Genomic DNA, 25,071 nt, shown 5'->3' with positions numbered 1-25,071 from the left:
ACCCGGGTGTAGTGGTGCACATCTCTAACGCCAACACTCAGGGGGCAGATGCAGGTAGGTCTCTGTGAGTTTAAGGCCAGTCTGGCCTACAGAGTGAGTTCAAGAACAGATCTGGCTATTTAGAGAGGCAAACTACAGTAATAACAACCCCTTAATAACTCTAGGGTCATGGACACCTACTCTTTTTGTTACATTTGACCTTGCGCTTTCCAGAAGAATGCTTCTCGTAGTCTCGTAATGAATGGTGGCTTGGAGACAGGGTATTAGGGAGCCTTCCTGGTGCAGAGAGGACAGTCACTGATTAGACAAGTGACAAATGCATTGAGTTTCTAGGTCATTATAAATACTAGTGCACCTCTTTCTTTAAGGTATTTTGTCTTAGGATTTATTGACACCCCTTAGCTGCTCCTGTCCATGTGATGAGCTGAGGTGATATGAACAGATTTCCTAGGCAAGAGAATGAGTTGAGTGCTGAGGTAGGGTCTTTGTTCCTAACAGTTTGAAGTAGTTTTATTTGGTTTTGCTTCCCACTATGGATCTTTAAGGACAATTGACGCTTACACCTACTTAGGATCTACTTGAGTATGAAGAAGACTTTGCAGAGTGAGAGAACAGTGTATGGAGAGAAAGGACGGCCAGAGGGGTGAGGGGGGTCCTGCTCACAAAGCCTTTGAAAGTGCAAAAATGCAGGACTTTTATCAGGGTTCATCAGGGTTCCCTGGCTGTTGCTTGGAGCCTGGATAGGAGGGGCCCAGTGAAGAGAGGCCACAGCTTTTGACAAGACTCCTGGGAGAGGCAGACCCTTAACTTAAAGAAAAGGCCCTGACAATGGTATTCAAACTAGGATTTCAAACACTTGATCCCAGAGGAGAGAAGGTATTTTGAAAGGTGCAATTGCATATATTATTTTTGGTCCTAGAGAGTGGGGAATGATATTTCCCTGTCAAAATGTTCTAGTTAATTTAAATGGTGGTGGACAAAACAGAGCATAAATCAAAATGCATTATGGAAGCATTTTGGACTAGACCTCGAGGACCCTGGTGGTGGCTGTTTACCTCTACAGTTTTGACTTTGGGGTCAGGACAAAGGAGAGAGCAATAGGCAATCTGGATCCCCAGCCTAGCAAATCCAGGGGTCACTCCAGGTCCTGGGCTCTTGGGCCTGAGCTGGTGAGGGAAGGTTTACTTTATTGGGGAACAACTAATTCATCCTGTCAGAATTCCAGAGCTTTTTCAAACCGACGAGTTCTAGGACGGGGCTTCTATTAAAGAGGGGTTTGTGGTACTCGAGAACAGGAAGGATGCGGTTAAAACAGACCAGCGATTCTGTAGGACGGTAAAACGTAACCTGGTGCCCGCCACTCCTGTGCACTAGGGACGTGAATGGTTCTGGGTGTGCCACAGGCAGAGGATCTATTGTCACTTCGTCTGAGTCGTTGCATCTAGGTCCCCCCCCCCAGATTCTGTTCTTTCCCAGATTCCTTTGTGCACTTTCCTCTTTCATGGTCCCTTAAATGCTACTCCCTTGAGCTCAGCTTTTACTTTCTTCTCACTTTAACACTCCCTCTGGACCATTTCATTGAGTCCTGGGGCCTCAGTATCACTTAGATCCTCACCACACTCATACCCAGGAGTCCAGACGGATTCCCCCTTCCCATTACCTGAGATCCCGTTCCTTGTGTCTCCGGGATAGCTCCTTTGGATGGGCTGTGGGACCACACACACCCAAGTCTCCTGCATTTTCTGCCTTGCAGAACACTGTGCTCTGCGACCCCTCCAACACTCCTGACTTCCAGATGATCATAAGGACCTGTGGGTTTCACTTTCTTTTTAATTTAGTTTTATTTATTTTACAACTGGACTGCAGTTCCCCACGCCCTCCATTTCTCTTCAGAAAGGGACCCATTGCTCACCTCTCTTGTTTGTCTTCTCTGTGACTGCCCAAGTGAAGGGCAGAATGCAGCCCAGTAAGCTTACTCTTCCTTTCCATGAGGGTGCGGTGTACATGCAGATGCATGCATAGCTATGCGTGCCTGGCACAGAGATCAGAAGAGGGCATTAAGATATCTTCTATTACCCCATGCTTTGTTACTTCGAGAAAGGGTCTCCTGCTCCTGTCTTTTTGCCTAGGCTGGCAGCTAGTAAGCCCTAGCATCCTCTTGTCTCTGCTGCCTTCAGTGTTGCTGTTACAGACATGTAAGGGACCACGCACAGCTTTTATATGCTCAATGAACTTTAGCCCTCATGTGCTCTTACTAGCTGAGCCCTCTCTCCAGCCCCCCTTGCACTAACATTCACCCACTCTCTCTCCAGCTACTCTTTCATATCACAGGCTTTTTCATACTGTTGCTAAACTCAGCTTGTTCACCCCACATTTGAGTGTCTTAAGACTTAAATCCACTATGCCTACTGTAACGTTCCTAGCTTTGCCTTAAAACCACGTACTCTGACTTATAGACCTGATTAAGTTTGAAACATCCCAGCTTGGTTCACCATTCAGTGTTTGTACTTGTGGCACCCATGACTGTTTTCCCTTCCTTTCTGCCTCACCTTGCTCTATAGCAGACTCCTGGTCCTCTTTCTTTATCAGTGGGTGTCCCCTCTCTGAAGCCTCTTAGGTCTCAGGACCCTCACACCTCTGCCCAGCATGGCTACCCCACACTTGCTGTATTTCATGGGTCCCACAGTCCTTTCTAGTCAGAGCGATGCAGAAATCTCATGTTCATTGAGCACTTTCTTAGAATTAACCATGGAGTGGCATGCCCTGTCTTATTGTATTGTGTGTGTCCTACTGAATAGCATTTTACTTCCTTGTGTTTCCATGTTGGGGGGAGGGGACATGCTTAGAGTGGAGTCAGGACAAGAAGAGAATGGGAAAACCAAGCCCTCTGTCTTGGACAGGAATGTCATGGCTATGAGGAGACACCACGGTCAAGGCAACTCTTAGAAAGGGAAACATTTAATTGGGACTGTCTTATAGGTTCAGAGGTTCAGAGGTTTATCATGGTGGGATATATGGTATCATGCATGTGGTACTGAAGTAGGAGCTGAGAGTTCTACATCTTGGTCAGCAGGCAGGAAGGAGAGACTGTCTTCTGCAGGCATCTAGGAGGAGGCTGACTCCATTCTGGGTGGAGCTTGAAGAGACCTCAAAGTCCACTGTAGCATGTAGTTTTATAAAACTAAACCATGCTAAATGGCTAAGCACCGGCGTGAGCCGGTCTCTGCCTCTCTGGAGCTTTGAGATCATTCTCTCAGTCCAGTGGCCAGCTACAGGCACGCTCTCGCCAGCCTGCGCTCCACTGCGGGGTTACCTCTCCCCTGGAGCTCAGTCCTTTGCCCGATCTTCCGGTCCCGAAGTCTGGCCGAATGCCATCTCCGCTATGTTTTTTTTCCCTCCGGCCACCTGAGTCACGACTGGAAAACACCAGGCGATCGTATTTTAAAATCAACAGATGACACAACCGCTAGATGCAGAATCTATCTTCCTAAACTCATCAACTATTCTATGTTGGAAATCTTCCCGTGGCTGAAGCGGCCACCAGGTCTAGTAGTTCCCGGTCTACATCTTGCTTCCTCTTGCTCCCCACCTCACTGTAAAAAAAGGCCGTTTCTTCCACCCACATCCCCTCTTCCTCTCTCGAACCTGGAAGTCTCGCCTCCTCCTTTTCGCCAAGCGATTGGCTTCTTGTTGTCTCTATTATCCAATCAATTAACTGGGGAAAAATCCTGCTACAGTCCATCTCCAAAAGTGACACACTTCCTTCACCAAGGCCACACATACTCCATTAAGGCCACACGTCCTAATAGTGCCACTCCCTATGGCCAAGCGTTGAAACACATGAATCTATGGGGGCCCAAACCTATTCAAACCCCCTCATCCTCTTTTTCCAGGATGCTTGCTTTCTGCCTTGCTTATGCGTCTTATGAACTACGGGGTTACATTGGATTCATGGCAGGGAGTTGACTGCATGACCATTTCCCAAGTCCTATCCCAAAAGCCTTGTTCTCTGGGCTCCTTCTCACCCCGTTTTTGCCATTGCTTTGGGCTATGTCCTTGCTTTACAGATGCAGAAGACCTTGGGGACTATCAGGAGAAACCGTGTGCTTCCTAGTTGGTTCATGAAGCCTCAAATGAACCATCTCCTTTATGCTCTGCCAGCGTGGGTTGTGGGGTAATGGATCAGGGCAAGAGAAACCTTGGGTATCTTCAAATCCAAGTTCGTTCTTAGTCAGAAGAGAGGCAGACTGGAGGGGAAGTTTGTCTCTTTAGGATGAGAGAGGACTCACTAAGAGTGATTTCTTTTTGACCTAAAAATTATTTTAGGCAGATGAATTAAAATGACTTTCTAGCACTCCATTACGAGGACAAGAGAGCCCAGAACCAAGTGTTGGGAACACAGTGCAGCGTCTCCTTCTTTATCCTTTCTATAACCCAGGCACCCCACCATGTTCAGATCATTTTGTCTTTGGAGGACTTTAACACCTGAGTCTGGATGTCTGCCTCAGAAAACACACGACAGCAGCAGGGCTTCCGCACGCTGATTTACCCCCATCAACTTGTCTTAGGGGTAGGCATCTGAACTGGTTATTTTATTTTTTTTTGTAACTATATTTATGTACAGAAAACTTAAGTGTACATTTAACCCAGCTTGTGGCGAGTTCTTTAGCCTTTGCCTTTTCCAGCTTGGCAATGCGAGCCACAGACTTAGGACCCAGGACGTTGCCTCCCCAGTGGCAGCGGATCTCGTCATATCTGTCATTATAATTGGCCCTAATAGCTTCTGCCAGCTTAGCCAGAGCACCCTTGTCTTCCGAGTTCACCTGTGTGAAGGCAACAGTGGTGCACGCCTTCCTGTGGACCAGGCGCCCCAGCCTGGCCTTTCCCTTGATGATGCAGTAGGGCACCCCCATCTTTCAACACAGGGCAGGCAGGAAAACCACCAGCTCAATGGGGTCTACATCATGGGCAATCACCACCAGCTGAGCCTTCTTGTTCTCCACCAAAGGGGTGCCTGTATTGACCCCTGCTCGGAGGACAGGTGGTCTCTTAGTTGGGACGTCCCCTTTGCCAGCAGCTTTCTCCTCAGGGCGGGCCAGCAGCCTCTGCTGTTTCTCCTGCTTTGTCTCTGGCCTGTACTTGTGGGCAAGCTTAAGCAGCTGAGTCGCTGTTTGCCTGTCCAGGGCCTGGGTGAACTGGTTGATGGCAGGAGGTACTGTGAGCCGCTTATAGAGGATGGCTCTTTGCTGCTGCAGCCTGATGTAGCAGGGCCATTTGATGAAGCGCATGAGATCTCTTTTGGGCTGATGTCCTGCCCAATGCCGAAGTTCTTAGGCCTTTTCTCAAACAAAGGATTGACCACCGTTTTGGCTTCCTGTTTCTTGACCATGGCAGGGGCCGGGGCTACCTACTTCCCCTTGGCCTTCTTTCCTTTGGGCATCTTGCTCGGCTGGAGGAGAGAGTGAACTGGAGTGGTGGTATGGATGAATGGATAAATTCAGGAGTGGAACAAACTCTAGTGAAAAACCTCCTGCTTAAAAGCACCCATAAATTCCACCTTGAGGCAGAGAGATATGAGATCATTTTAGGGTTGGGGGAATCAAGGAGGACTTCTCAGTGGTGGTGACAGATGTGAGTTGCCAAAATTTGTAAAAAAAAAAAAAAGTAAGGAGAATCTGGGAATGGGGGAATGAAGCCCTGTTTCTCCAGGACAGTGGCATAACTAGGGTGTTGTAGTGTTGGCAGGCTTGGGTTTGGTTGGAACAAAGGTTGTTTGTAGGGGTGTGGAAGTGGGTGGGACAGGGAGATAGGTGAGTGCCAAGTCCTGGATAGTAGTCTTGGGGTTAGCCACAGGGAGTCTGCTCCTTACCCTGGACATGTGCTACCTTCAATAGGTCCGCTTTGCCGCAGAGCTCGGACAGCTCTGGGTGGCCGTGATGTGCGGGATGGATGTAAGGGAGAGGGGACCAGGAGCTGAGGCAGTGACTCAGGTGAGAGACAATGGGCGTCTTGTTGAGGAGGTAGGAGAGGGCAGGTGTGAGGCAGGGGCCAGCCTGTTCTCAGTCACCTCTTCCTCTCCATTGGCTCTCGGGGGTTTTGGACCTTGATCTATTCTATCTGGAGTTTATTTTCTAAGGTTTGTATTATCACTTATTAATGATGCATTACAGTCTGTTTCATGTGGTGTGTGTGTGTGTGTGTGTGTGTGTGTGTGTGTGTATACACACCATATTCACCTCCCATTTTACTCACCCCCATTCTCGATGACCCATCTCCTCATGTCAACTTGCCCCTGTCTACTCTTTTTTCTCTTCTTTTTTCTTATGCTGTGACTCAATGAATTTCATCGTGGCTTGGGCAGAAAGGGTTATTTACAGGCGCACAGACAATTTACCAGTGGCCACAGCACTGAAAAGGATGTCTCCCCCTCCCCCAGCAACTATTAAGGGCTTAAAGATCCCCGGGAGAGGCTTCTTCCGTTCGGTTAAGTTGGGTTCCATCAGGGGCACCTTCATACCATTCTGTAATGTACTTTCCCACTAGTCTCCCCTCCCCCACCAGTCCCCCATTAGTCTCCCCCCTTTTCCCTCTGTACAGCCTCACTTCTACTTGCCTGTAATTTGTATGTACATAATTTTACAGATGTCTCTGTAATATCTAGGGCTGACAAAGGAGAGAAAACGTGTAACATTTGTCTTTCTGAGGCTGATTTAATTAGCTTAATGTAATTATTTCCAGTCATATATTTTCCCGCAGTGACATAATTTCATTTTTGTTTTGTTTTGTTATTTTGTTTTTCGAGTCAGAGTTTCTCCGTGTAACATCCTTGGCTGTCCTGGAACTTGCTCACAGATGAGGCTGGCCTCAAACTCACAGAGATCTTCCTGCCTCTGCCTTTCAAGTGCTGGGATTAAATGTGTGCGTCACTACCTCCTGGCTTGTAATTTCATTCTTTTTTTTTTTCTTTTTTTTTTTTTTCGGAGCTGGGGATCGAACCCAGGGCCTTGCGTTTGCTAGGCAAGCGCTCTACCACTGAGCTAAATCCCCAACTCCTGTCGTAATTTCATTCTTTATGGCAGGAAGCAACTCCATGTGTCCACAGCACATGTTTTCCTACCCATTCCTCTGCCGATGGACACATAGGTTGCTTCCATAGCCTGGTGATTGTGAATGGAGTTGGGATAATCTGCTGAAGCTTTGGGGAGGATGGGGAGAGAGAGAGAGAGCAATGTCTAACTCAGAGACCTTGCTGCCTTTGCAGTGGTAGTGTAGGGCTTGTTCATCAGTGGCCATAGACTGGGCTGTATTTCCTTTCTCAAAAGGACAAGCTTGATTGCCTTGACAGTAGGGAGCCTTCACACAGAGGAGCTATACGGAAAGGGGATGAACTAGGTTTGGCTGCTGTTTACCTGGAATCTGGGGGTTGGGGGACACATTCCCTACTAATGGCTGGCTGCCTTATAGGCAGGTATAGTTGAAGCACCAGAGATGGATCTGTTGGCCTTTCACCTCTCCTGTCTTCATCCTAACACTTGACCCTTCTAGGTGGAAAGCAGATCCCACCTAGGCCCTTCAGGGGGTCTGGGTGAGCCTTGGGCCAGGGTTCGTGGTGTTCTCTGAGGCTGATGTGCAGGTGTCTTGGTGTGAGTCTTGATGTGCAGGTGAGACTTCAGGCCATGGTCATCTGTGGGAGGTGATGTAAGGAGGCGAGAGGGAGTGGTTTGCTATTTCCAGTGTGTTGCACCCAGCCATGTCTGTCCTTTGCCTGGGTTATCAGGAAGACTCACGTTGCTGGATGTTGATGGAGTGTCTGAGGAGGCTGCGTTTCAGGCTTCCAAGAGATCTTTAGTCCTTTAGGTGCTCTTTGCTTTCAGTAGTGTGACAGAGTGGAGGCTCTCAAGGGTAGGCGTCTGAAGACAGAGTCAAGCCCGCCACTGTTTACTAAAATGGTGACTCAACCTCTGCTCTCTGGCCTTAGCTTCCTTATCTGTGAGGGGAAACAGGTGAGAGTCACTGCCCTCCATGGAGGGCCTTGTGAAGCTAAGCTAGACTCAGGTATGCCTAGGTGTGTGCCGATTCTGCTGCTACCTCTGAAGGCAGGGATGTGTCTTATCTAATTCGTATACGCCCTGCACCAAGCAAGCTCAAATGTTTGTTGATTGGATCTATGAAAGAATGATACAGTAAGGTCTATAGAACATGGGAAAAGCACATAATATAAAATCACTAAGAAGTTATTCAACCACCAACAATTTGACTTCCACATGGGCTTTTGTTTTCATCCCCACCCAGGTAATGATGAAATATGTGTTTCAAATGGTGAGAAACCATTTAAAAATGAACATGAATGGAAGGGAAATTTCCTCCTAATGTATTGTTGTTGTTATTGTTATTATTATTGTTATTATTATTTTAATTCTTGGTGCTGGGTGAGATGGCTCAGAGATGCTCTTCCAGAGGTCCTGAGTTCAATTTCCAGCAACCACATGGTGGGTCACAACCATCTGTATTGGGACCTGTTGCCCTCTTCTGGTGTGTCTGAAGACAGCGACAGTGTACTTACATTAAAAAACAACTAAACGAATCTTTAAAAAATATTCTTTGAGAATTTTATACACGTGTTAAATATATTTTGACCATATCCACCCTTCACCCAACATCCCCCTTTATCTCAGCTCTTTTACTGCTAAATACCTTTCTGTGGGATCGGGGAAGTATGATAGTCCATTATGTTATGGGATCTGTCCATTACTGATATGCTATGTGGGGGAAAACTCCATCAGTACTAGGAAATAGGACTTACCCCTCTACAGATCAGAAACCATTTTCATGCCAGTCTTCCTTTAAGTTTTAACAGGAAGGCCTCTCTGCCTGAAATTGCTTTATTTCTTAATTGTTCCTTTCCTGTGCTCCACTGCAGAAGTGATTTCCAAGTTAGATTCTTCTTCTTTTAATCCTGGCTCTGCAATCAGGCCACTTGACCTTGGTTTTGTCATCTAACCTGCTTGGGTCTCATTTTCTTTCTCTTGGTGGCGGGGTTGTGATGTCTCTGAACAAGCCCTTGTAGGCCTCCACTTGGAGGGCATGCAGTTCGCCAAGAGCCAAGGGAGCGCCTGTGAAATCCATGGCCTGCGTTGTACAGCAGGTTCGCTTCTCTCGTGAGCTATTCTCAGCCAGAATTGAACTCGCAAGGCTGCCATGGTGGAATTGTTCATGGAAGACCCAGAATTTTCCAAATGGCCTACGTTGGCTCAAGATCTCCTTGACAGGTGTTCCAGACCTTTCTTAGACTGTGGGTGGTCCAGAGTGTTTCCATCCATCCCTCTTCACTCTCTTTGTCACTCAAGGGCAGACTGACATAGTATGTTACTGTCTGATGGCTGCTTTACTTCCCTGCAACTCCCCCACTCCTTTCCCCACTTGCATTTCCCTTAATAAAAGTGTGAGCACAGTTAGCTCCCTTCTGGCACCTGTTTCTGGGAGAACCTGGAAAAGTAGAGTGTGAAGAATGACATAGTGAGGATTGATGCAGTGATATCAATTGTGTTGCTGTTACCCCTGTCATTGCCACCGCTGCTACCGGCACAGCCATCACCACCATCACCACTGTCACCACTGCCGCCACCACTACCGCAGCCATTACCACCACCACCACCACCACTAATTTATGCAGTTTCATTTCTTTGCAAAAGACTGAGACCATTATGACTCATCCCAGGTCACTAGGCAATTTTCTGCTAGAGCGAGAGCAGCTCTAGTTTTTGGAGAATTAACAGAATCATGAAAACATCCTCTGAAAATGTATTCAACCTCAAGGGAAGCAGACTCCAAATCCATTTCTAGCTGCTGAAATGTGCACTCATATTTGCCAAAGCAGCCAACTCCATTTTTAGTTAAATGCACAAAAGGTTTTGTAACGTGCTGAGGTCCCTGCCAGGACTCCTGACATCTGCAAATGTACTCCGATCAGCAAAGGAGGGCAGCTCCTTTGCTGTTCCTGAAAGCCCTGTGAGGTTCAAAAGAAGTGGGGTTATTATTCACACTTCCCAGGGAAGCAAACAGAGAAGCTAAGCGACCATTTCAAGGTCACCTAGTCGATGATGGTTTGGGGATAAAATTGTTTTTTTTTTTTCTTCTCCAGTGCTTTGCAAACTGAAGCATTATCAGATTTGATTCAAACTCTGTTCCTAGGGACAGTTCTTAGCAAACCAGTACAAAGAACTGGCTGAAAGCCTAAAAGAACTTTCCCAAGGCCAGTTCCACCTAGCATTGGGAGTGCTAGGATTTCTGGAACCATCTGTTCTGTGCTGGCAAAAGATCTACCTACAATAGTTTATAAGTCTACAGCAAGCAAAAGTGAAAGAATCAATATTGAGTAGCAGATGAAGTAAAACAGCAATTAGATAGTGAAGTATCATCAGATCGGGTGCTGATCTCAGTATCGATGACTGGCGTAGCCTGATTCAGGAGGCAAATAAAAGGCAGTATTATCAAATTGGAGGAGGGGCTACAAACATTCATCAGAAATTGACTGGTGCAGCCCCTGTGAGGCAGCTGGCTGGAGTTTCCCAGGAAGAGTCCCCTGAAAAGCCAAGTGTCCTGGCTTGTGAGGCTTCTGAGTGAAGGAACAAATAGTAAGAGGTAGACATCACACCAAGGCATCCGAAATCACTAGAAATGAGCAGGGAAGAAGCTAAGGCAGTCAGCTGGATCCTGATGGACAGAACTCTGGGTAGAGGCTCCTCTGCATCCTCTGCGGGATGAGCTCTGGCTTCCTGGGACTGTTGGCATGGCTACCCCATAGGATGAATGATAGCAACCTCACAGTTCCCCTTCTTGCTGTCTCACAGACACAGTGTTGTTAATGCCCTTAGCTGTTTGCTGCTTCCTTCCTCTTTGGTACAAAGCTACGAAGCAAGCCTTCCCGGGAACGGGGAGATCTGGAAGGTGCCAGGGAGGGCTTCTTTGTTTCCAGAGTTATCCTCCTCCTCCTCCTCCTCCTCCTCCTCCTCCTCCTCCTCCTCCTCTTCCTCCTCCTCCTCCTTCTCTTCTTCTTCTTCTTCTTCTTCTTCTTCTTCTTCTTCTTCTTCTTCTTCTTCTTCTTCTTCTTCTTCTTCTTCTTCTTCTTCTTCTCATTCTTCCTCCTCTTCCTCCTCCTCCTCTTTGTCCCCCTCCTCCTCTTTGTCCCCCTCCTCTTCCTCCTCTTTGTCCTCTTCCTCCTCCTCCTCTTTGTCCTCCTCCTCCTTCTCCTCTTCTTCCTCCTCTTTCTTCATTTTTAGAACTTCATATGTAATGAAATTTGATCACATTCATTCCTCTTCCCCAGTCATCCAAGATCTACCCCTCTTCCCTACTCATCCAACTGTTATGTCCCCCTCACCCCCTTTAAAGTCTATCAAGTTCCCTTCCTGCTGCCTATGCACTCTTGGTTATGCTTCTTCTTTCGCACTGATCCATGGGCCTGGGGAAGAGAGGTGTGGTATAGTTGTCCCATTTAGGGCTGAGCATTCTGCACTCTCTTATTGTTTGCACCTTGACAAGTTGTGGATCCCTGTGTTAATGGCATCTACTGCAAAAAGAAGCTGATGAGGGTTGAGAGACATACTAATCTGTGGTATAATAATTAATCTTTAGGAGTAAATTTAATACAATATCTATTTATAGATACAATAGATCTAGTAGAAAAACAGTGGAGGTTTGCCCCTAGGGCCTGTGACCTGTCTAGCCCCAGGCTCTTGATGCTTTCGACAGGCTTAGGCTGTACTTGACAATTTACCTGTATATTGTACATTATATTTGACCGTTAAACTGTTCATATGATGGTACAGGGCTTCTTGAAACTTATTAGGTTATTCTATAATATACAAAGTAGATTGATTGAATACATTTGGGGCCAAATGCAAACAAAAACTCGTTAGCTGTAAGCTTTTATTTATTTATTTTTTATAGTCCTCCTTCACACTTCATTATCTGATTAGCTTGTCTATCTCATATTCAGCAACAAGATCACTTATTTGCCCTCGAGTTTAACATCTTACTATATTTAATTCATGTATTTGTTTTCATAATAACCTACTTTCTTCCTCAAGGAGTTGAAACCTAGTTGTTTGGAGTAGGGTACAGTGACCACTCTTGGCAGCTTCAGAGCTTTACAGGGACATCAGTGAAAAGACTAAAGGGGGTCCCTCCCTAGGGACCTAAGAAGAGGTGGAATGTATGATGTTTAGGGTTAGGACACTACAGGTGACCCTGTTGTCCTTGGGGAAAGTGCTCACCGTGGCCAAGGATAGGCATCCCTTAGTCAGCATTGTTTGAAATTTTAGGGCTTGGAATCTGGATGACAGCTATCACAAATGAACAAGATCCAAGGACACAAAGCAAATGGAAGGGTCTGGTGGTATCCCAGAGTTCAGTCTGGGAGGGACAAGACACTATATCAGTGCATAGCAATTTGCTGAACTCTGGAAGCGGAGAACCTGTCAGCTGTTTTAGGAGACAGGAGGACACCTCTATAGCCTCTTAGGTCCATTCAGTGTTAACCAAATGTTTATTGTTGAGGTAATTAATATGAGTCCTTACTGTGGTGGTAATTCTGAGATTGTGGTTGTGTGTAGTTTTAAATAATCACCGATAACCATGACAACGACAGTAGGAAACAAATGCCCTTCCTTTGGTCTTGTACCAAGAACTGAAGATGGACTTTCTGCTGAGCCATGTCACATACCCCTAATCCTAGCATTCGGGAGACATAAATAGGAGAATTTCAAGGTTAAGTCTAACCTAGGCTACATAGTGAGATCCTGCCTAAATAAGAAAGAAGAAAGAAGAAAGAACAATGGTCTTCTCTGACTCCAAAAGCCAACAGGCTAGAGGAGAGACAGGTTGTAGAGACAGGCTGGCGAGTCTGCACAGAAGAGTCTAGAGATTTCACAGAGGAGGCAGCTTTGGTCCGAGAACCATGTGGATGTGGATTTGTAGATTCTGGGCTACTGTGTGGGGGAAAGAATAGGGCTGCTTTTCCCATATAGGCGTCTGATCATTGTGTTTAGTCTGATGGTGCTTGTCTGTACTGTGTGTGTGACCACACTGTACCAAATCTCCTTCCTTCCATGTGCACTGCCTTATCCAGCCATCACCAGTTGACGGCCTACTGTGTGCCAGACACTGTGCACACTGGGGACACAGAAGGGAGGTGGGCGATATTTATTTCTTGGGGCTGCTAATGAATGATCACAAACATAGTGGCCCCAATCAGCAGTTTATAATTAACTGGTTTCTTTTGGAGGCTCAGGAGGACAACCATTTTCTAGTGGGACCATATTGCTCGACCCACAGCTACACGATCCTAGCCTCTGCCTCTGCCTTCTCTCCACCTGTATTACTGTCTCGTGGTCTTGTGATGACAGCCACAGTCTAGGGTAACCTCTTCACCTCAGGATACTTAATCACCATGGAAGGTAATGTTTGGATGGGTGCTGGAGCTAAGATGCGGGTATCTTTGGAGACTTTAATTTTCTGCCAACCTTGGGGATGGGAAGAGATAATTAGGGAGGTAAGATTTGACTCAAGATTAATGGGCCAGCACTGTGTAGAAGTGGAGATAGGAGTCTGCTAGGTTGGTTTAGACAAGGCACTGTGGTGTCTGGATGAGTCTGGTAGCCATGGATACAGAGGCAGAGTGGATGAGAAGGTTGGGCAGTGTCAAAGAAAAGCTGTCCTAGACAAAAGGACCCTCCTCGTGGTGTCTAGAAGGGCAACTGAGAACCCGAGTTTAGTGTCTTTAGAGGAGCATCAAAGAACATAATGCCTAATCAGATTGAATGATTCTAATTTATAGTCTGTTTGGGGACTACACAGAATTTTATATACATGTTAAGTCCAAGAAGAATTTGATATTGAATAACTGTTGAACGGTAATATACAGTAAAAGGTGGATGGTCAACCTGATTTCAAAGAGAAAAACAAATTTCTAAGGCCCAGAAGAACATATATTTATAGACAGATTTTTCTAAGTGCCAACCCTCTAGCCAGGTGTGATCAAGATCAGGCTTGTTTTCAAGGAAGAATGATTGGATAAAATCTCCTTGACAGCACCAGTACAGAGAGGGAACTGCTTACCCTCACGGGGGCGATATGATTTGTCACATGTGTGCGCTAAGACTGTATTTACACCACAGCCAGGGGTCTGCCCAAGCAGAGGCATAATGAGAATCAGGATAATAAAGGCAAGAACAGATCCAAGGGCCTTGATTTCTCATTGCTGCATACGGCAGATATCTGTAGTACATGGTACTACCTCCAACCTCCTGCTCTGGCAGAAAACCTGCCAGTTTAATGTGTTTATTTCTAAGGTAATGAAATTGCCTTTATAGAAAACCAGAGACCTTAACGAATTCTGTGTTCTGAGAAACAGGGGGAAAGTCATTTCCAGTGGCTTCTTATTGGATGACAATCGGAGAAAAAAAATGCCGTTGCTAATAGCTCAGGAGTGGTTACAACAAAGTCATCGCATTTTTATTAGGCAATACATGTGGGATCTGGTTTATCCTTATCATTTTTTCAGGCAAGAGGGCTAATTGACATAAGCCATCACTCTGGCTTTCTTCTCCAATTGTAGCTACCTCTCTTCTAATGTCCCAAACCTCTCTATCATGTCTGACCTTTGACTCCCCTTTCTTAGCAAAGGACCAGCTTCTTTGTTTCTTTTGTGACAAGACAGTCTTTTATGTCTGCATCCCTCATCTCTGTGTTTGTGTGGTGGTGGGGTGGGGAGTACATGTATGTGTGTTTGTATGTCAGTCTGTTTGCATGTGAATATGTATGCCTGTGTTTGTTTGTGTGTGTGTGTGTATGTGTGTGTGTGTGTATGTGTGTCAGTTCTTGTGTGTGCACATGTGTGTGTGTAAGTCAGAGGTCAATATCAGGTATTTCTTACCTTTCTCCACCTTATATTTTGGAGACAGTGTTGTAAAAATTTTTAATCCCAATCTGGGGTTTCTACCCTGCCTTTAACCATTTAGTTCTCTTATAAAAGACACATACAGCCTTTATTTTAATAATAAGCCCTTATTAGAACTAATGCTGGGCAGATTAGTTCCGTGCTATTAAATTCTATTTCCTATGGATTCCCCTGAGGTATTACTATGTTTCGTCTGGGCTGCTCTTAACTCCAATTGGCCAGCCCTCAGGGCTATGCTTTCTTGACTCCTAGCCTATGGTTTCTTTTCATCTTTCTATCTTCTTCTCCCTCCTGGTGATTCCTCCAGTCCTCAAGCCTGGGAACCCAAGACTGGGAGAACTTGGAGGGCAAGCTTACATAGTTATACCTGGATATTGTTGTATAGTTTTACTTGGCTACTTGTTAATATTTACATAGTTATGATTGGGTGTTTGCAGACTCTAGTCCCTGGGAGCATCTAGGCTTTTGGGGGCCAGTACTTACCATTATAATACATATCAAAAGATCAAACCTCAATAACTCCCCCTTTTTTTGTTGACCAACTAACCCCAGGCATCTTCTTGTCTCCACCCCCCAGTGTTAGGGTCATAGATATGGGATGCTACACCTCTCCCCTGTTTCCAAGATGGGCTTTTAGTGTCCATCCCTTCTTTGCTTCTGTACTGGGACAGAATAGCGGTGTATCATTGTTCTGTTTCTTTTCCTTTAGTCTGAATGAGATGCTTGTTTTTCAAAACTGATGGTTTGTACCTGTTTGAACATGGGAGCTGAGTGAGGAGATAAGGTATAAATAAATATTGATAGCTTTACAGTTTGGATCCATGTGGGAAAATATAAGTGTTTTAAACTCGACTGATACTCGATCCTGTAGAATTAGGACTCTCGATGCTCACTTTTAAGAACTCATTAAGACAACAACAACCACAAAAATCAGATACTTAACAACTAATAAAATTCCCCAGCTGCAGGCTTGGTGAACCAGCTTTTCATCCTCACATTTGGAAAGGCGGCTGAAGGAAGACATCTGTTCTTTGTTTCTGATGAGTTTGGCATTTTGTTCTTATAAATGAATTCTCTTCTCTTCTCTCCTCCACCTGCTTCCTCAGTGGCCGTGCCTGCAGCAGCCCCACCAGTGTGCCAGCCCAAGAGTGCCACTAACGGGCACCATCCTGTTCCTCGACTCTCCATTTCCTCCAGAGCCACGGTGGTAGCCAGGATGGAAGGCGCCTCCCAGGGAGGCCTGCAAACAGTTATGAAATGGAAAACAGTGGTTGCCATCTTTGTGGTGGTCGTGGTCTACCTCGTCACCGGTGGCCTTGTCTTCCGGGCATTGGAACAGCCCTTTGAGAGCAGTCAGAAGAACACAATTGCCTTGGAGAAGGCAGAATTCTTGAGAGATCATATCTGTGTGAGCCCCCAGGAACTGGAGACACTGATCCAGGTGAGCTGAGAGTGTGCCTAGCATACAGCAGCCGTTGGGGAGGGATGATGGGGTGGATGTTGCCATTGTGGGCCACTGAGTTTTGTCTTTGGTGGTCAGGGAAGTCTTCTCTGGAGAGGTCACATGTGTGATTCTTCACCGAAGCCAGCAAGTGAGGGTTGTGCCAATGTGGGAGAAGAGGGACCATCAACTGGGACTAGGCTGCGTTATGTATCACGTGTTTTCAGATCTGGTGGACAGAGGTGGAAGCAAGCAAAAAGGATTTTAGATCTTTCAGATTCAAGAACACCAATACATGTTGACTACCAACTCTGGCCTGAGCCCTTTAGGAGGGAGCTGGGACAGCAGGGTGCCCCCTTAAACAAAGGAAGACGTGTAAATGAGCATGGATATATTAAGCAATTCGGTGTCAAGGAATATGAGAAAGAAAACGATCTGCAGATATGTAGAGGAAGAAGGAATTTGTGAATCCTCCAGGGAGCTGCTGAGTGCATTTATGGGGGAGAAATAGTAAATACCATGGTAACAGTCATTACCAGACTGGTTGTTTTAAAACAGCACATGCCAGACGCTGTGTTAAGGCCTTTATGTTCTCTGAATATCAGTGGGAGAAAGAGCCACAGACCATGGAGGTAGAGAATGTGGGATGTAGTCAGAGGAAGGTAGGCAGCATCAACAGAGGTGGGGTGGGCTGGCCACAGGTGGATGGGGATAGCAAAGGCCTAGGCATGAGGAGGAGAGGGAAATGGTTGAGAGCCTGCTGTAGGACTCCTACCTCGCAAGTGAAGGAGATGAGATGCCTCAGAAGAAGGTAGGGCTCCTCCTCAGGCAGCCTCTTGAGCTAGGAAGAATGAAAGGAAGGCAGTAATACTCATGGATGCAGGGATGAGCCCTCCACCCCTGTGTTTCTGGGGTTTTTAGGGTTTGGAAGGAGAGGGATAAAAAAGATGGCTTGCATTTCTTACATCCTCTGGCTCTGGGGTCAAGGGCTTAGAATTCTAATAGATGGCACGTCTCAGGATTGTACAGTGTTCACAGATCTGGGCTGGCATATTTATTTATTTCAATGATATGGACAGGGCAAGGAAATGCAGATGCTGTCTACTATTTGGCGTCCTCAGGACAACCAACCTTTTAACTTCTTGTCTCGACGATGTGATTGACTTCCTTTTTAAGTAAGTTGGAAATCGAGCTCTCTTCCCTGTGAATAAATATAATCTCATACTGCCTTTCTTCAGTTTTTATGAAAAATAAAACTTTAAAATAAAAGGGCAATGTATTATGTCACTCTTTCATAATAATTCTTTCTTTGGATAATAATTCAATTCTTTGGATGTCTTTGACTTTTTACTCTGACTTTTGTGGAAAAACAAAACAACAAAAAAAAAGTGCTATCGAATCTGTGTTATGAGCATGATGTATAAATTAATGTAGAATCTGAGACCTTCTATACCAGATAAAATGAGAGAAATAACTATGCATTATTTTAATGTAAAAGTATAATTACATTTACCCATGCTGTGTAGTGGGGACCTTATATTTTGGTTCTTTTTTTTTTTTTTTTTCCGGAGCTGGGACCTTGCGCTTCCTAGGTAAGCGCTCTACCACTGAGCTAAATCCCCAGCCCGGGGACCTTATATTTAATTGCAGTGAATGTCATAGCCTGAAAGATAATCTGTCTTGAGTCTAAAATTTAGACTCTAAGTCACGTTAAGTTTCTTCTTTAGACAGTGGAATCATGAAGAAAGGGAACATGGCTTGCATGTGTATGTATGTATGTGTATGTATATGTATGTATATGTGTATGTATGTATATGTCGCTTTGTGTCTGATTATTTCCTCATAGCTAAATACTTTGGGAAATATCAAAGCACATCTGAAATATTGGTGATGTCACAAGATATCGGAGCTAATTCAGACACCAGCCAATAATTAAGTGTTGTTTTATTGCCCAGGTTTTGATCCTCTACTTTATGAAAGGACTCAGAGGCACAAATGAAGGTTGATACGGAAGAGCATATGAGTCCCCATTCTGATAATATTAACCTATGTCTTTGCCAAACTTATTCAGTTTTATTTTGTTTGTCTTTTATATTTATTTACTTTAAGTGGTCTATGAAACCATATACGGGCTTCCTAACAATATTTTGCAGAATGTTCAAGTCAGGGTAAATGTATTTATCTTCTTAAATATTTATCACTCTTCATAAAGGAAACATTCAAAATTATTTCACATTACTTACTTAGCATGTGTGTCAGGGTAGTGGTTGTGTGTGCCCCAGTGCACTTGTGGCCATCATAGGACAAGCCACAAGGGTCAGTTTTCCCCTTCACATATTGTTCTGGGAATTGAAATCAGATCCCTGGGCTTGGCTACAAATACCCCTACCCACTGAGCCATCTCACCAGCCTCCAAATTCTTTCTTCTGGTTTTCTACCAATGTTCCTATGTAGTCTTGCTGTAGTGTACTATAGCGTTGGGAACATTTCTTTCCACCTCACTAGAACTAAGTACTCTTAGTCAAGCTTTCTCCTCACAGCCTTTCTCCCACTGCCCAAGCCTCTGATAACTACCACAGTCCAACTGAGTTCATAACTACTAAGTTCAATTTCTATGGGATCAATGTGTGTGTGTGTGTGTGTGTGTGTGTGTGTGTGTGTGTGTGTGTGTGTGTGTGTATGCATGTGTAGTTTCTGTGTGTGCATATATATGCATGTGTGCATTCATGCACACACATTTAGAAGCCAGAGGTCAACATTGGGTGTCATTCTTCAGAAGCCATATACCTTGTCTGTTTTTGAGCTCTCTCACTGGACTGGGACTAGCTAAGTGGGTGTGGCTGAGTGGTCAGTGAGCCCAGGGATCTTCCCTGTCTCTGCTCCTCAGGGCTGCCATTACGAATGTATGCTACCTTGCCAAATTGTTTGCTGTTAGTTTTTTCATGGATTCTGGTTATAGAACTCATTTTAACAACCAAGCTATTCTCCCACCCCCAAGGTCAACTCTTACAGCCTTACATTCTGTGTACTCAGTGAGACTGTGCCATGGATGGTTTATCTCTATGGACCCTCTCTTGCACAGGGTGTGCACACACCTACGATAACCACTGACAAGGTTCGATAGCCAAGTGGGCACTTTGCGTAGATTACATCATTCAATCTCCTGAACAAATCCTGCATGGGTTTAGACGATGTATCCTCAAAGTCTTAAAAACTGAAGGTGTGGGTGACACCTGGAGAGCTTTTCAGAGTGACTGCACAGTGAGGACCTAATCTCATCAACGGCTGGACCCACGGAAGGATTCATACCTTGATGGCACCTGCTTGTCTCGGCATGCTCTTCCTGTCTTGCCTTCCAGTTTCCTAGCAACCGTAAGATGAGCAGCTTTACTCCACTACACGCTTCTTTTCCTGCCGTCTGCCTCAGTAATGACCCCAATAATGGGACCACGCAACCACAGCTGAAGTCCCCCCCCCACTGTGATCAAAATAACACTTTTTTTCTTTTAAGTTAACTTCCTGGGGAACACTTCATGGTGATGAAACACAGTATTCTAAGTTGGCATTATTGCCCTCACTTGTTAAATGAAGATACACATTCTAAAAGAGACTGAGTAACTTCCTAAGCTCTAAAATGTCAGAGCCATCTGGGACTCAAAGTCACAGATATTAACCTGCCTCACTCATTGAACCCACAAATCCTGTTCTCGGGTGAACTTGATTCTCTCTCTCAAATACCTGTCTGCATTCAATCCTTCCTTCACTTGGAAAGTAAAAACCTCCTGGAGTGCCTTGCGTCTAGCAGGAAACATTTTCTGTTTCTTCTCTCTGTACTCACTGAGTCTTACTTAGATCTGGGGTATCTTCTGATCTCTATCTACTATGACTTAGGTGTTTATTCTTATGTCAGTGTGCAGTCTTTATCAGAATACACCTTAAGTAGTTTAAATCACTATGTACGTGCCAATCAAGACTCAGATGTTTGTCCTTTGAGTATTGATGCTTCCTATGTGTGCAAGAACCACGCGTGTGGAGCAGGGCAGTGGCTGCACACTGTCCCCGCACAGCACTGGGGGTAGAGCTTCTAACAAGTGTCATATTTAAAAGTGGCTTTCCTTCAGGAAGGGTTTTCTGTGAGTTGTGACCTGTTACAAAAAAAAAATACTGCCTCTCACTATCGTCCAGAAGGAGTGACCAGGGGAGAGAAAAGTTGATTTTCTGGACAGATGGCATGAAACTGTCATGAAGCAAAGATAGAGTGTGGTTTGGATTCCTGAGACCAAACAGAATTCTCAGAACGGCACCATTCTGACAAAAATGCCCAGATAGCTTGGAGAAGCCGAAGCTGGGGATGGGTTTCCTGATAAATTGAATCACCTCGGTAGCATGGGACCCCTGAGAGACTGACACTTCACTGTCCTCCAGAGACGGCATTAGCTGAGATCCATCACTCCATCCATTCACACATCCATCTAGACGCTCATTCTCAGAATTGCTACAAAACTCCTCCGCAAACAGGTTATGAGTTAGGCACTGGAGTTAGACAGGATGAGACCAAGACACAACTTGAGTACGTTCCTCGCCTCCCTAGGCTCCAATCTTATTGTCAACAAAATATAAAACCTGCCCTTTGGGTGCTAGAAGGCTAAAAGCAATAATCCATCAGAAAGAGTTTAGACTATGGTACATGAAGAGTCTTCAGGAAAGGCTAGCGACAGGTGCAGCTGTGTTTCTCTCTTGGAACTTCAAGCAGTCATTCTTTTATGAGGCAGTATTAGAATTGATAGATTAAACCCAGGACCCACCATGTAACAGACACGTGCTCCAGCACTGAGCCATGTCCCTAAGCTTAAAACAGTGTTTCCCAAGGAAAGCATGAAGGTGTGGAGGTTGCCTCTGTGGTAACATTTAACTGTATGTGGAGACATTGTTTTGGTTACCACACAGCAAAGGTACTGTAGATATATAGTGGGTAGAGGCCAGAGAGACCACTAAATACCTTACAGAATTCTACATAAGGGACAGTCTAGTTTAACAACAAATATGTCAGAAAGCCATAAAGGAAGAAGCATGTAATCAATAATTTGGACTATCTGGATTGGAACTAATTGAAAAATGTTCCCAAAGAAGCCAGAGAATCATAGACCTAGGGATGATTTATAGATATTTACCTCTGTTCACTCCAAGAACTATCCCAGCAAAGTTGTCTTTTGTGCTCCCCTACAGATGGGGGAACAGGATACCAGGGGGTGAAGTTATAAGCTCAGGGTTACCTGGGGAGTGAGCGAGAGATGCAGGATTTGTTGCCAGGTACTTTTATGGCATAATCTCATGCCCTCCACCAATGGGAAGGTTCATTAGGTAGACCATATGGTAGACATCAAAGAGCATCTCAGTGGCTTGAGAGAGAGAGCTACAGTGGTCAGTTGTTTGAACTGAAATGGATGGGAAGAGGTGGGGAGACAAACTAGGAAAAAATGGGATGGGTTGGATTGGTCCCTCTCAGATTTACAGAGGAGTTTGCATTTTATACTATAGGAACTGGGGACTCGGTAGCTAGAAAAACCAACCTTTTACCAAAGAGGAAGTTGATTTGGAGGACGGAGAAGTTGAAAGACGAGGAGGGAGATATTAGAACATTGCACATAGTGTAAAGGAGGGCAAAGGGTAGGAATGTTGGGTGGATTTGCCCTTTTACCCACTGATCCTAAGGCTCCTCCTCACTGTCAAGGGAGTAGTCAGTCTTCACAGGGGTTCCAGAGAATACTGGAGTGATGGATGCCTGGTAGAGAACCCGAATGCTACTGGCACTCAGAGACCAACTGTCTGTCTTGCTTTTCCTGTGAGACTTGCAAGGACTGCAATGGAATGAACAAAGGTAGCCATGCTTGTGTCTTTCTTTTGCTGTGGAGTGAGGTAACTTAAATGTGGTTTTGAACTTGAGTTTCCACGGACGTGATATGGTAGTCACTTTGTCCCAAGAATGTCTGTATCCCCGATCCCCTCAGGTGTCCTAATTGCTTATCTTCCTGTTCCTAGTGCAATTGCACCAGACACTTCTGCACTGACTAATCTTGGTGAAAGCCATAAAACATCCATCCTCTGCAATCCAGGAAGCATAAAATCTTGAGGAGGCTGCAGAGACTGACAGGGGATGGAAAGATGTTTCAGCTGTCTGGAGGATGATCTGTTTCAGGCAGAGAGCTACCTCACTGCCTGAAAGCCAACTTTTTTGACACACTTCACCGCTGCCTAAAATAAATTGCATAAATTCTTGGAACCCCCTTGACCTTAATGTTGGCGCCATCTGTTTGTGGCAGTCTTTCTGTCTGAAGAATCCCATAATTTCCATTTGCCTGACATGGGCCTGGTCCAGACTGTGATGGAGTATATGATAGGGTCTATTTCCATCCTGCTGTTTCTTGTCCTCTCTCTCTCTCTCTCTCTCTCTCTCTCTCTCTCTCTCTCTCTCTCTCTCTCTCTGTGTGTGTGTTTATTTGAGGGGAACAGAAGAGGGCTTTGGATCCCTTGGACCTGGAGTTACAGGAGGTTGTGAGTCTGGGTTTGCTGGGTACTAAACTTGGCTTCTCTGGAAGAACAGCAAGTACTCTTACCGACTGAGCCATCTCCCCAGCCCAGCTGCTCTTCTGACGGTAGGATGAGGTAGAGGAGACACGGCCTTCCCTTCAGAATCAATGTGGGATAATTGCATGTTCCTTGATCATTTTCTAAGGCTGTAGGGGTCGCCATTTTCTTCTGCTAAGCCCTAACACTGACTCATCCACTCAGTGACTGTGTTCATGGTCCACTGTGTGCCAGACACGATCCCAGTTCCTGGGGATTGGACTGTGAATCAGAGACATGAGAGGTCTTTGTGCATTTGGGGTTTATAAGTAAGATGACCTACCATACCTGCTCTGTGCTTCTGGGGTACTTGTTGATTATTTTTCAGCCCTTTCAAAGTGTCCTGCCTTTAAACACGTTCTATTTATAGATAAAGGGAGAGGCAAGCCTTATGCATAGTATGATGTAAATATTTGTAAGTAAAATGAGGGTGAACAAGAAAACCAAGGCCCTCTACCTCCCGAGGGTAGCGATTACAAACACGTGCTACCATGCCTGGCCAAAAAACTCTTTTCTTAAAATTTTATATTTTTGTTGAACGACTAGGCAAACATTTTGCTACCAAGCTTGAGTCCCTGGCTCCAGAAAATCCTTTGGTCACTAGGAACTACAAGCCCTTCATTTCTGGCCTATTGTGAATAGTGTTTCTCCCAATGAGGTTTCTGTCCTGTCTGTGAGTGAACAGAGTCCCTTGGTCTCTGTGGTCCCCTGTGTCTCCACATGCTTAGGAAACATAGTAAGGACAGCATAGTGTCTTAGTTAAGGATTTCTATAGCTATGAAGAGACGCCATGAGCACGGTAGCTCTTATGAAAGAAAGCATTCAATTGGGACTGGTTCACAGTTAGAAGTTTAGCCCGTTATCATCCTGACAGGAAACATGGTGGTATGCAGGCAGGCATGGTGCTGGAGAAGGAGCTCGTCCTACAGCAGGAAGAGCGAGTAACATTGGGCCTGACTTGAGCATCTGAAACCTCAAAGCCCACACACCAGTGACACATTTCCTCCAATAAGGCCATAGCAATTCCAACTAGGCCATACGTCCTAATAGTGCCACTCCCTGTGAGCCTACAGAGGCCATATTTTTTCAAACCACCATGCACATAGCCTCTGAGATATTCATACATCAGCTGTGATTCCAGAGTCTCTCCCCTAGAGTGCTCTTTATCCCTCAGTCCTGCCAGCAGGTGACCTCTGACAGTGATGTTTGGGTTCGTAGTGCCCAGGGACACAGCTCTGAGGGGTGACATTATTCTCCCTGGCCGGTGATGGGCAGTGAGAGGGGTTGCCTTTTCGTCAGCAAGTCAGTCACGCAGAAGATTGTTCAGCATGTGCAAGATGGGGCCTCCAGCCCGTGGCCTGCCTCTACAGGCTTCTACTTCATTATTATTACTGCTTCTCCCCTCGGGTTGCTGGTTCTGTCAATGTTTGGGGAAAAGGATCTCACACCTTAAAGCCAGACATTAAAGAGCTAATGGAAATTGGCAAGGCCTTGTGAAACGAATTAGCAAACAAGGATTCGGTGCTGTAAAAACAAAACCCGAAAACTCTCAGAAAAACAATGCCAGAACCCAGAAATAAATGCTAGTGAATCTGCACGTCCACCCAAACGTGCCCGTGTTGGCTTTTGTTTAAAGGGTTGCTGTATATATTGTAGAATAATGGATTTTTGATGATGGCTTTTACAGTTATTATTTCTAACCCATGCTATTCATTTTATAACTAATATTTGGCTACATGGCATGAAGCTGGCACCATATTAGGCTTTAGCAATTCTAGAAAAAAGTATGAGGTAAGAGTATGCAGCAGATACTGCCTGCCCTCTAAGAGCCTTCAGCAGCACTTGCTGCCCTAAGCTTTGGGAGGGTGCCTCATCTACCCTCCATGATCCTCAGAGGTAAGCCGCCAGGGAATAGAGAAGTTCTCAAGCTTTTGTCAGTGGCAGAACTGAGATGCAGGCAAGACTGCGTGGCTCCAGAAACCTTGCTTCTTCTTCTTCTTCTTTTCTTTAAATCACAATGCTCTATTCCTGAGTTGAGGAGACAGGC

General features: G+C 45.4%; 1 protein-coding gene and 1 long non-coding RNA gene across 4 annotated transcripts in view; one reads left to right on the top strand and one right to left on the bottom strand.

The window, feature by feature from the left end:
- Kcnk10 (potassium two pore domain channel subfamily K member 10) overlaps positions 1–25,071 on the top strand; it is a 134,137-nt gene that overhangs the window by 41,110 nt on the left and 67,956 nt on the right. For 2 of the 3 annotated variants that reach the window (XM_087554612.1, NM_023096.3), the window contains 1 exon segment: positions 16,066–16,400. In XM_087554612.1, coding sequence (XP_087410738.1) covers positions 16,066–16,400 — 335 coding nt within the window. 3 annotated transcript variants of the gene reach the window in all.
- On the bottom strand, positions 16,394–21,672 carry LOC120103597 (uncharacterized). The gene is made up of 3 exons (XR_015622540.1): positions 21,572–21,672; positions 17,176–17,241; positions 16,394–16,629 (listed from the first exon to the last, which is right to left on the bottom strand). It is a non-coding gene; the product is annotated as an uncharacterized LOC120103597 (long non-coding RNA).

This window comes from Rattus norvegicus, chromosome 6 (genome assembly GCF_021556685.1).
Source record: "Rattus norvegicus strain SHRSP/BbbUtx chromosome 6, alternate assembly SHRSP_T2T, whole genome shotgun sequence".
Classification (NCBI taxonomy): Eukaryota; Metazoa; Chordata; class Mammalia; order Rodentia; family Muridae; genus Rattus; species Rattus norvegicus.
The sequence above is the reverse complement of the archived record's forward strand: the minus strand, read 5'-3'. Positions and strand labels throughout refer to the sequence as shown.